The sequence below is a fragment of the Hirundo rustica genome, chromosome 8 (genome assembly GCF_015227805.2).
Source record: "Hirundo rustica isolate bHirRus1 chromosome 8, bHirRus1.pri.v3, whole genome shotgun sequence".
Classification (NCBI taxonomy): domain Eukaryota; kingdom Metazoa; phylum Chordata; class Aves; order Passeriformes; family Hirundinidae; genus Hirundo; species Hirundo rustica.
The window spans coordinates 7,149,247-7,161,754 of NC_053457.1; the positions used below are offsets into that span (position 1 = coordinate 7,149,247).

Genomic DNA, 12,508 nt, shown 5'->3' on the forward strand with positions numbered 1-12,508 from the left:
GGGGTCCCTGCTCCTTCTGTTGTGGTGCCCAGCCCTGGGGCCTGCGAGCTGCCCCAGGGAACGGGCCTGGCCCGGGGGTACAGCCTGGGCAGCGCTGTGTGGGCGTCCGAACTCCACTTTGGTACAAAAATGCTTCAACAAAACAAGGTTTGGGGTTGTTCGGGCCGTGTGTAGCGAACCCCTGGGCACCCCCACAGCGCTGCGAGGCGAGCCCAGGGTTTCCCCGCACGGCTTTTGAGATACACCGAGATAAACACCGCAAACGGGCTGTTTCCCGCGGGTGTCCCGGTGTGGAACACATCCCCCCGGGCACGTCCCGACCGGGCACGTCCCGACATCGGGCTCGGTGTGGAACAGAGACCCTTCGGGAACATCCCGGCTTCAGGATTCGGTGTGTAGGGCGCACCCCCGGGCATATCCCTCAGTCCCGGGTTCTCTGTGTCCCGGATCCCCTCTCCCGGCACATCCCGGTTCTGGTGTGTCCCGGATCCCCTCTCCCGGCACATCCCGGTTCCGGTGTGTCCCGGATCCCCGCTCCCGGCACATCCCGGTCCCGGTGTGTCCCGGATCCCGGCACATCCCGGTCCCGGTGTGTCCCGGATCCCCGCTCCCGGCATATCCCGGTCCCGGTGTGTCCCGGATCCCGGCACATCCCGGTCCCGGTGTGTCCCGGATCCCGGCACATCCCGGTCCCGGTGTGTCCCGGATCCCGGCACATCCCGGTCCCGGTGTGTCCCGGATCCCCGCTCCCGGCACATCCCGGCACGTCCCGGCACATCCCGGTGTGTCCCGGATCCCGGCACATCCCGGGCCCGGCCGGCGCGGTGCCGGCGCGGGCCGCCAGGCGGCGCTGTGGGCGGGCGCGCGGCCCGTCTCGGCGCCGGCGCGCGGCGGGCGCCGCCCCCTGCTCGGGCGGCGGCGGCGGCGGCGGCGCGCGCGGGGCGATGGCGGACAGCGCCAGCGAGAGCGACACCGACGGCGGCGGCGGCAGCGGCGGCACCGCGGGGCCGCTGTCGGGGGGCGGCCCGGGCGCGGGGCCCGGCTGCGGCGCGGCGGGCGGCAGCGGCGGCTCCTCGGGGGGCGGCAAGGCGGGCGGGATCGTGATCTCGCCGTTCCGGCTGGAGGAGCTGACGAACCGCCTGGCCTCGCTGCAGCAGGAGAACAAGGTGCTGAAGATCGAGCTGGAGACCTACAAGCTCAAGTGCAAGGCGCTGCAGGAGGAGAACCGCGACCTGCGCAAGGCCAGCGTCACCATCGTGAGTGCGGGCGGCGCCGCGCCGGGCCCGGCGGGCGGGGAGCGGGGGTGTCCTCGCCGCGGGGTGTCCGCGCAGGGCGGGCCCGGCCCCGGCCGCGGCCTCCCCGCCGCCCCCCCGGGCCGCCTCCCGGCTCGCCGGGACGGGTCACCTCGGGCGGGCCCGGCTGTCACCGCGGCCCGGCCGGGGGCCGCGGGGGACGCGCACAGGTGGGGTCACCCCGAGCCCCCTCCGGCACCGGGAGGGCGCCGGCAGCGGAACCGGCGAGGAGCCGAGGCGGTTCCCCCGCCCGGACCCGCGTGGCCGCCCGGCTCCCCGCGGGGAGGCGGCCCCGCCGGCCCGCCATGCACGGTGTCCGAGCGGCCGCGGCTCGGGGAGGGGCCGGGCAGGGGAAGGGCGATGCTCTGCGTTCCCCCGAAGTTTCTTAAAAGTAGAGATTTCCGCAGAGTTTTAAGTAATCTGCGGAGATTACGGATTATCTCTTCAGCCGTCACCTCTTCAGCCGCTGTGCAGAAGAGGCGAGTTGCAGGAATAGCGTCTTGGTCATGAGGAAGTGTCTGGTTTGTTTGTAACGTTTTGTTTGCTGTGGTATTTCAAGTTATTTGAAAACTCATTTAAATAAGACTCTTAAAGATACTGCGAGTAGCGCAGCACTCTGTCCCGGCGAGAGCTCAGCTCTTGGTTTTTGAACACTGTGAGGATAACTTGGAGTTTAACACCATTTTATGCGGTGCTGTTAGGCAGGAATCCTCAGTAAAGTGCATATCTAAATACCACGAAAATATTGTTCTGTTCTTTACGAGCTTGGGAGTTAGGAGTTTAAAATCGAGGGATTTTGGCTAATTCAGTGGCTAGAAGGATCGTTTAGGTGTTGTAATGGTCATGGCCTGTGTGCAGAGTAGGTAACATGCTAAAGACCGGTTAGAGGTAACTCTGATAATTGTCCTGATGCAGGTAGAGATGTTTTAGGAGGGATCAGTCCCGCCTTCATGTACACACTCTGATCTCATCTGATTTTTCGCAGGGGGTACTTTGCTGTGAGCGTGATGTCTGTTTTATTGATACTCAGCTTTTCCATTGTCAATGCATCTAGCCAAGATATGGAGCTTGCCTAGGCATACCTCTCATCTAGTAGTAAGCATTCAGTGTCTAGCAGGATGTGGGCCGGAAGAGTGCATGAAATACAATACAGAAGTAATTTATTCAAGGATGACAAATATAGTGCTAGTCGGGGAAATGTGTGCTTTGTTAATACTTTACGAGAAGAGAATGTGCCTTAATTAGGTAGCGGCAGAGTGCCTTCTAATGTTGAAAGGGGCTAAGGCGCCTTGTCAGTCAGACATTTTCTCTCTGCCTGTTAGAAAGGCACAGCATCTTTCTGAGCCCCTGGTTGGGTGTATTGTTTGTAAACAAGTCGGAAAAAATGCTTGTGTGCATTAAAGTTCTGACACTGTCTCTAGGGACTGATCATCTTACATTTTCATTTGATTTTAATTTGTAAAAATGAGGTATTTTCCTTAAATCTGAAACTCTGTCTGTTTTGGACATCTTGGATAAAGAGAGGAGAGGCGTTAGACTTTAATGGCAACCTGTAGGCTGTCTGGAAAACCGACATCTTTAGCTGATGCGGTGGCTTTGGTATGTTAAACTGTGTGCACAACTGAGTAAACCACTTCTAATTCAGCAAGCGGCGAAATAATGAATGCAAAACATAACTTTTTTTCAGGCCACTGAGACCTTGTGCTGTGGTTTACATAGTCCATAATGTAAACACATTTGCAGTCAGAATACTTTGTTGTCTGGCTCTAGTATGCAGGTGACTGGGGATGAACTTTATTGGAATGTTGAAATATGTGTCATTCGCATGTAAGCGTCATAGGAATAGAAAATTTTCTGATTGTTTCCACCGTGATTCTAAACCTTTGTTGATTTGCTCCTCCACCCGCCAGCTCCAGCTCCTCTCAGTGTTGCTGTGCTGACAGACGGGCGCTGTGTATGTTTTCTGTTGTGGGCATTGTAACGACACAAATCAGCTTTGATTTTTATCAAGTGTTGAGGACAAGCTGTGAAGCACAGGAGGAGCTGACAGGTAGCCAAAATAGCAGGTGAATGACTAAACCTGTGTGCTGCAGGTGGAGGTGACTCCTCGAATCACACAGCTCTTCATCTGCAAACCTTTCACTGATCCCATTTGAGCTTTTTTGTGCAAGGCCACAGAGACTCTTTGCTTTCTGCAGCTCCTACCATTGTCTGTAGTGATTTTGAATATTTTCTCTTTAAGGTTTGCTGGTTAAAAGGTGATGGTCTTCCTCCTTCCTCTTGTGTCCGTGCTGGTGTGTTAATATAACATCTGTTTGTGTTTGCAGTATTGTTGGTGTCAGCATGCATATAGTCAGTTTAGGAATTACTTAAATTGCTTGCTACATAGGCTCTTATTAGTTCTATTTGTAGTTAACCTTCGTGTCATAGGGTTGAAAATAAAGCGTTAATTAAATGCAGGAGACCTACATTAAGTAGTTGCACTTGGAAAACTGACTGAGAAAAGGTGTTGGCTTGGCAGGCTTGTGTGCTCACTAACTTCGTATGTACTCTCACCTAAAACATGTGAAAACAAATGCTGCTTTCAAGCTGAAATTGGTAAAGCCAGCTTGGACTAAGTGTACGCCCAAAAATATGTGCGAGCTGTACTCCTTCCAGTAGCCTGAAATGCAGATTAAGTTATGCTGCTGTTCATGTGCAAGACTGTGAAAGTGAGTAAATATAGGTGATAACTTTATTTCACCTGCTGTTATTGGTAACAAACAGTGAGAGAGGGAACAAAGCAGGGAGAGAGCTGGGGATATTTCCGGTGTTCTCGTAGGGCAAGAGCATTACATCAGAAGATGCAAAGTTTCAGATCAGATATTAAGAAGAAATGACTAAGATCACTCGAGCCATTTGCAGAGGGTTCATTTATATGTATTTAGCAATCTCAATTGTATGATCTCATGGTGTATTTCTGCAAGGTCTTTTTTAGGAAATGGAACGGCTGGTGCCTAGGTTGGGGAAAAAACAGGCGCCTGAAGATGTGAGATGCTGTGTGTTTGAGATGAGAGCTAGTGAGTTTTGGTTATAGTACAGCACTACCAGAAGTGGATTTCCTGTGTGAATTTCCTTACTTTTTTGGAGAAAAAGGTCTGCCAAAGAGATGTCATATTTAATGGACTAAACATGAGACAGCACTACTTCTTTGGTTAAGTAAGAGTACCTTGAAACCTGGGTGATGGGGTGACTGCTTTTCAAAAGAGTGAATTGCTGCATGTAACAAAAGCTGAAATACATCAGTTGGTTGGAAGGTTTCTTTTGAAGTTGGTAGAATTTAGATTTTTATCTCCTTTTTTTCTGCTCCTCAGTATTTAATGTAACCGAGCCATCCCATTTCAGTGAAAGCCATGTAACCTTTAGCTGATATTGACAGCATTTTGGTTTTCTTTCTTACTGTTTTGAACTGGCAGGCTTCATACAACGGAATGCTTCTAAGAAGACGTTTTAGTCCCTGGCTGCTACATACTTTCTCTAGGATGTTAGATTTGGTAATTTAACTCACGTAAATTGGCCTACTATAGTCAGACATCTTCTGTAGAGTTAGAAAATTAAAATATAATAAGCCTTATTCTGTTACTTAGGTTTTTAACTGAGGTGAAGATACAGTATTTGAGAAGCATTAATTTAAAAATGTTCCCACTCCAAAATTCCAGATGTAGCAGTTTTAATGCATTCTAATGTTTTACAAGAACATCTCTTAATTTTCCCCAATTTTTGCTTTGTAGGGATGAGAATTATCCTAGAAATCCTGATTTGTGGTGCTTTGTGGCTCCCCAACATATCATCAATTCAGATGAGCCAGTCTGATCCAAAGTGCTGATGGCATATGCTGGCTTTTGTGAGCTTGCCGTGAGTTATCTCTGTCTGGTAGCGCCCGCTTGCAGCGCTTGCTGCCAGAGAGCACTGGGACACGGGACTGCTGCGGGTTGTGAGTGGCACGCTTTTACTGTGAGACCTCTGCTGCCCTTGTTTCTGGAGCTAAACCTGCGCTCTGCACCTTGGCTCCCAGCTTAACTCTTCTCATTCCCCGAGTGCTGGCAGAAGGCAGTTGCATTTCCTGGCTTTTCAGCCTCCTTTGCGATTCTGCAGAGCTGTGTGAACAGCCTCCCACCTGTTGGGAGGAACAATAGAAAAAAAAGCCTTACTCAGCTCCTATTTCCTCACCCCCTGCTTAAATCCTGAGGAAAGTTGTTGCTTTCAATAACAGCCATCTTCTGAAAGCATATGGGCTTTCTGGGGCTTGCAGATCAGAAAAATCCTGTGTGCTATCGTGACCTCTTACAGTTTTCCCGATAACAACCAGATTTGGATGCTGAAAATAAATACAGTTTTGCCTTTTGTTCTGAATGAAATGTGCAGAGGGATTTATGTGTGTGCATGAGATCTGCTGTTGTGGGTCTTCATAGAAAATGTCAGCTTAGACAGATAGTTTGGGGAAGTGAATGGGTGTGCTGTATTGTCAAAAATCTCCTGCAAAAATTTTTTTTTTTTCTTTTTTTTGGAGTTTGCACCAAAATTTCAAGGCAGAACACCTGTTCTGGTACAGAATGTGCCTATTAATAGTAGAAGAAAAAGGGCAGGATAGTCTATCTGAGCTGAAATAGGAACTTTTGAAAGGTGCTGATAAGAGCATGGGGATGAGTGAAAGAAATCAGTTAGTAGCAGATAGAGGTAAAAAGCAAACCAAGAAAGCAAAAATACTAATATTTTACAAAATGTACCTGTGAATCTGTTATTTACTCTTGATTTTAAAGTAGGTCCTGCTTGTGTGAAAAGGACTTTCAGTTCTGTGATGTCTTTTGTGGGTGTAAGAAAGCTGCTTGGGGCTTTTGTGTCCTGCTGTGTCGTTTATCACTCCAGCTTGTAGCTGGAGTAAGCTGAAAGTAGCTCAAAAATAACCTAGTTTGGAAATGCTTTGCTTACCTGCTTTTTTAGAGTTAAAACAGCATCATTGCTTAGATTAGCAAATTTGTGCATCGTGAAAGTCCAACTGAAGTTTTTCAGGTATGTTTTTTCCAAGAGCAGTCATGTAGGAAATTAGTTGTATTTCAGTTTTACATTCGCCTCAGCTTCTCAAGAAGTTTCTGTTGAATGTCTCCGAATTTCTGTCAAGGAAAAGGGAAGTTTAGTGATGCCCTTTGGTGTTAGCTGCCTTGGCCCTTAGGGTAGCATGGTCAGAGCAGCGCTGCTTTTGCTGCCTGGCTGGTGAGCCAGTAGTAGGAAGGTGTGGTATCATCTGCTTCCCTTTGGTAGTTACACACAGCCACTGGCATATCCAATTCCCAGGGAAAAACATTGTCCACGTGCTGTTAACAGAATGCTACTGAGGTGTGTTGTAGGCCTTCCTGAATGCTGTTAAAAATGCAAACAAAAACCACAGGAAAGGTCAATGTTTCTGAACTTAATTCAAATATTAATCAACGGGAATTCTTGTATTTTGAGGGAATCTGAGGCTTCAGAGGTTTACTTAATCATCTGTTCTAATTTTTATCACATGGATTTGTGAGTTGTTCTCACCCAACCATGTAACTAACCTTGAAATGTGTCTTTGGGAAGCGTATCCAGTTTTAATTTGAGGACTCTTGAAGATGAGGAATCACTGTGCTTGGAGACGGTTTGGTGTCCTGCGTCCTTTTCTTCCCATCGGTTTCATCAAATCTGAGCTGTTGGTTCCTGCTGTGCCTTTTGGCTGTGTTAATGAGTATTCTGGATCCTCTGCTTTCTCCTCATAAAGATACAGGCTGTAACAGCCAACTTTAGTTTACATTGGCAAACCAAACTAAGCTCTCAGGCTCTGAGATGCTGGAAATCCAAAGTGTTGAATTACTACGATGCACTGGTCTAGTCTAAACATCTTTTTCTGCTTCAGATTTGCACAAATGTTTCTGATAGCTTGATTGGATCTTTACTTATTTTATTTTCTTTTTTCATCCAGTGTGGTCAGTTGTCTTTTAATTAGTTTGCTGCTTTGTGCTTTGGCTAATTTGGCAGAAATACAGTTGCACACCTGTGCCTTGTTCAGGTCTGATTTGTACTGCTGGGTTGTCCAGTAGCACTTGATTTGGTGCAGAGAATTAATTAATTAATTGTGCAGAGAATATTTTAAACAACATCCTGCTTAGTACATGTTGGTGAAATGGAATTTCCCACTGATGAGTATTTTTGAGGTCAATAAGCCGCTTTTGAAATCCTGGTGTATACTTCATTTTATAACCATTTAAAAATAAAGGCATGTATTACTAAATCAAAAACTCATATGGGTGCCTTATACACACCCTACACCTTTGTGGTTATCCTTATTACAAATAGTCCTTGGCTGAAAGATGAATCTTTGCTTATCTGCCACAACTTGTTCTCTATAAAACCATGCTGAATGACCTGTTTAATGTTTCTGTCCTTTATACAGTAAATTAATTTGTTTGCAGTGTTGCCATTGGGTTAATACCAAACTCTGATAACCACCTAGTTTTGCTTGCCTTTAAATATTATACAACAGCTGTACTTTTTTTATCAGTTACTTTATGTGACTTTCCCATATTTAATAATGGTGGGATGTCTTCAGTCAGTAGGCATACTGGTATGTTGCTCTGCATTACTTTGGGGATGAAAGGGAAACAAGAAGTGAAATTGTAGAGTACGTTTGGGATTTTTTTAATAAGGCAAAGTTCTTGGTATTTCTGTGGGCTTGCTGTTCTGCATAGAAAGTAATTTTGCTTCTTAAATGAACTTTCTCATTGAGGTTATATCATGAATTCTTTCTCAAAACTGGTCTGTAGTCAGCTTTTATTTTAAGAATGCTCTTTATTGTGAGGTTTGAACATTTTCCGAGACTAAGGACCATTCTTTCTTGGTGTATCTCCAGTGACTTAAAAGAATTTTGAAAGAGAGATTGCTTTGGTTTTTACTGCATTTCACACCTAACAACAGATTTGCTTTCAATTGAAGAAAAAAAATATTCAAATATGCTCCTGCTTTATGTCCGCTAGACATTTTTAACCTTCTTTTTAGTCACTTGCCCAAATGGTTGTTGAGTTTTGCATTATTCACATCAGCTGATTTAGTAATCAGTATTGAAGTTTTTATAGCTTCTAGAGCTGTTGCTGATCCCACTATTAGAAAACTAGTATAGACACGATTTTAGACTAGTTTCCAAATCCTGGAAATTCTGTACTTCATTTTAGTTGTGGTTTTGACTTTAATGGAGTTTGAATTTTAATACTGATTTCAAAGGATGAAGAAAAATCGTTTCACTTTAATAAGCTCTTTTTCCAGGGTAGGTATGTGGTCGTCCGTGGTTTTCTTGCACTTGCTAATTCTGTTTACTTGTTCTCATTGCTTGTTTCCTCCTACTGCTGATACTGGCTTTAATGTTGAGGCTGTTGTTTTCCAAGTTCTTGGTTTTAAGTGTTGGTATACATGAGGTGTATTTTCAGCTACAGACGCTCAGTGCTAAAGCTCCTTGTAGTAACTGAGCAAATAATACTGATATGTGGTGAGCAAGCTTATGCATTTGCTGGAGACTTGATAGAAGGTTTTCTTTCCACTACCCCTCCTAAAGCATGCTTAGGTGGGATTGCAGGTGGGCACTGGAAGCATTGGAAGCCATTGAAATGGTGACTCTGTGGCAGCTGCAAACAAGGCAGCTGGACCTGTGGGGTGCTGCAGGAGGATGGAATGCCAGTGTCTCACAAACAGACCTTGAGATGTGATTGAAATGAAGACATGAGGCAGTGCTGTCCTTCGCAGGAATGAGAATTGTCAGCAGTAGACATCGAATGTATCTCAGCATAGCCTTGTGAAAACTGAGAGAAACAGTTGCTTTGCTGCTCTTTTTGGGGGTGGGGGGTGTAGGAGGAAGCTGCTGAATTTAGCAGAAGAGCAAGCGGTGAATCCTTTCTGTCCTCCTCTTAAAAAACAAAACAAAAAAAATCACACAAAATGAAGGAGGAGAATGGGGACAAAATGTACAAATTGAATTATGCACAGGATTTGGGATTCAAACAGAATGAATGGGAAAGAGACAAGGACATGCTCTAGAAGAAAGGCAAAACATTCAGTATAAAGCAAGCTCCCCTGGATGTGTAACAGAAAACATTCTTGTGATGTCTTGCTTCTAGTGAAGCAGCCTGAGGATGTCCAGGAGGGAACATCTCAAGTTCCTCTTCTCCAGTCAGGTCCTTCTGTCTGACTGAAGATGTGTCTTGACCTTTAATTAGGTAGTCTGTTAGTGTCCCATTTCAGTATGGGATAGAGAACAAAGTGAAAATGACAGCAAGACAGTGAGGTGAAGTATTCCACAGTAAAAGTGTGTCTTAAGTAGGGAACTCTGAATTACAGAGTTCACATCTCTTTCTGTGGGGTGCAAGGGTTACTTGATAAAAACTGAAGCAATTTTTACAGAACTATTGAAGTAGTTTCTAATCCTGGCATTAATTGAGTTGTAATTATTTCAACTATCAGTTAAAATTCAGGCATTGTAGGCTAATTGGTGCCTATGGGGACTATCTTTTCAGCTCCTGAGAGTCCTCTATTCCTTCATGCATTCCTTGCAGCAGTTTTTTTTCCTGGAAAAGAAGATATTTCCTCAGCTCAGCTGATAGTCTAACTCATGGAGAAACTCTTCAGCTAAGGCTTCTCTTCCTCTCTCAACCCTGAATTTTACTTAGTTTGAAATTTCTAATATTGCACACAATCTGGTCTTAGTTTGGGGAGGGCTTAGTGAGGTGGATGAGCATCTGTTCAGCCCTGCTGTGGATGGAAACAGCCTAGCAGTATTTCAGCTGTCTGTAAAGTTTCTTCAGACGCTTTAATTCTTTAAACTGCCTAAAATGTGATTTTTCTGCTTATTACTGTAAAACTAAGGCCTTTTTAGTCCCCTTGGTGGTGCTAATCATACTTAAAACTCCTACCACATACATAAATCATACATAATTCCCACAATGATATGCTTTGGTGCTGAGTGAAAGTATGAATGTTTCTTAACAAGTCAGACATGATAAAACCCAGCAATGCCACAATATGAAGTTATGCTTCTTTCTGTGTCTTGCAGTTTAATTTCTACTTTCAGCAGGTGGTGGGATTTCCACTTTGTTTTGCTTCATTTTCAAATAAACAGCAAAAGCCACTATTACGAAATTCACAAATTGTAGGGTTTTAACTACCACTTTTGCAAGAGCTTTAAAGGGTATGTGTTTTTCACATCTGTTAAAAATGAATAGTCGATGTTTTGTCGTGGCTAATGTTGCCAGGAATTATTAACTAGGGAAAACCTCTGTCCTCACAGACCCTGAAATCCTGGTTGGGTCAAGAGAACGTACACTCCCAAAGTCCATTTCAGAGAGTAAATTTAACCTGAAATCTAGATCTGCAAGAAATCCCTCTTCTCTGAATATTGATACATGAAACTGGAATGTCCTTGCTCTCTGAATGGAAAGGTGGCTAGGCATTTCCTAAAACTTTCTCTGTGTTAGACCTACTTCTCCCGTTCTGTATGGGATGAAGATTCAAGGATGATTGCATTCCCCTACATCCTGCAACCCTCTGTTTGTAGGGGCCAGAGGCAGAGAATACAAAGGCAAAGGACGTATTTTTTCATATTCCTCATCATATTTTCATACGCTACGTTGATAAACTTGGTTTTTTGCCTTGAAAGCCTGGAAAGAGATTGATCTTTGAAATACTGTGATAGGTACTGTAAGATATCCAAACTGTAGAGAAGGAAAATAAAAACAAAAACAAAAGACTGCTGGCTGACTCCTAGGAGGGATAAGTAGAAATATTTATTTTTCTGTAATGGAGCTCTAGCTAACGTGCCTTAAAGTGAGTTGGACAGTGTTGTGTTCATTTTGTGAATATGTTAGTTTGGTTTAGGAAAAGGTATGATTATAATTAATAACAAGTTTCATCTCCAGCTCTTGTTAATCACTTTGAAAGCATTTCTCTAGAAAGTCAGTGTGTGTAAGAGGAAACTAGGGGAGATTTTAACCCTCTTAAGAGGTTATTTTTGTTGAGTGGCTAAGGACACCTTGCTACTGTGGGCAAAAACATTGCCATCCCTAATGATTACCTAAACTATATTTAAATTCATCATATAAAACAAACAAACAGAACCCCCAACAATCCCATTTCCTGCCTCTCCACCACCAAATAAAAAGGGCTTAAGGGTTTTAAAGAAAATTAAGAAATTACATGGTGGACATCTACAGTTTGAAAACCCCATAAATGGATCTTTATCTGGTGGTCTTTATCCCTAGTTTTTTTTTAAAAAAAACCTTAAAGGAGGACAGGTTGATTTATGTAGATACACTAGAGGTTACACGCACTTGAAAGAAGGATCTACAATGCTGAAAGCCACTTCTACGTGGAAGGGAAGGATGATGAATACACAGGCAGCTGGTGCTCAGGACCTAGTTGAAGTGAGAAAAATTGCAGTCTTCTGCCTGGGAACAGGGACAGTTGCTGCTAATACCTGTGGTATGCTGGTGGCACTGCTTGGCACGTGCTGTGCAGCAGTGGTCTGGCACCTGCTGCCTGGAAAAAATGCGTGTAACAGAATTACCCTTCAACTCTTACTGTGCACTCCAGTGAAGAAAAACATGCTCTTCATATTTACACGCTTGCAATGAGTTACCTGGACTACATGAAGTAAGATCTTCGTGAAGGTTATTTGTGTGGGTGACTGTTAAATCTCTGTTCGCTGCTCATTTGTGCCCTTTTGCCTTAGAGTAGAGAAACAATTGTGGCTGCAGAGCTACTTGTAACAGGAGTTTGCTGTGGTTTCGTTTTGAGCAGAGGTTTGTTATTTTAGAACGTAACTCAGTACCTGTTAGCACCCACAAACCTCTGAACAGAAGCTGGGTATTAAGTTAGTCACCTAACAATCTACTTTTCACCTGAATCTTGTGCTGTTCATGCTCTGAAATTTTGGGAGTGTGCAGTTTTGAGTTTCCTAATTGGTCAGTCCATCAAAGTGAACTAGTTAATGTGTGGTTACATTGAAGATAAATGTTGATTTATCAGTGTGAAGAAAACAGACTAAAATCATTTAAAATATGTTAATTTAAGAAGTGTTTATGTATTAGACATCTGATATCAGAATAATTGGTACTGGGGTGCTAGATTCCTTGTAGGTTCTCATACTAGTGGTGGTGTTGCTGAGATTTGAGTTGTTA

At 44.6% G+C, this 12,508-nt stretch overlaps 1 protein-coding gene across 1 annotated transcript in view; it reads left to right on the forward strand.

The window, feature by feature from the left end:
- Positions 1 to 891: 891 nt before the first annotated feature.
- CCDC6 (coiled-coil domain containing 6) overlaps positions 892 to 12,508 on the forward strand; it is a 48,789-nt gene continuing 37,172 nt past the window's right edge. The window contains exon 1 of the mRNA XM_040071266.2: positions 892 to 1,256. Coding sequence (XP_039927200.1) covers positions 945 to 1,256 — 312 coding nt within the window. The 5' untranslated portion in view covers positions 892 to 944. The remainder of the gene's footprint in view (positions 1,257 to 12,508) is intronic.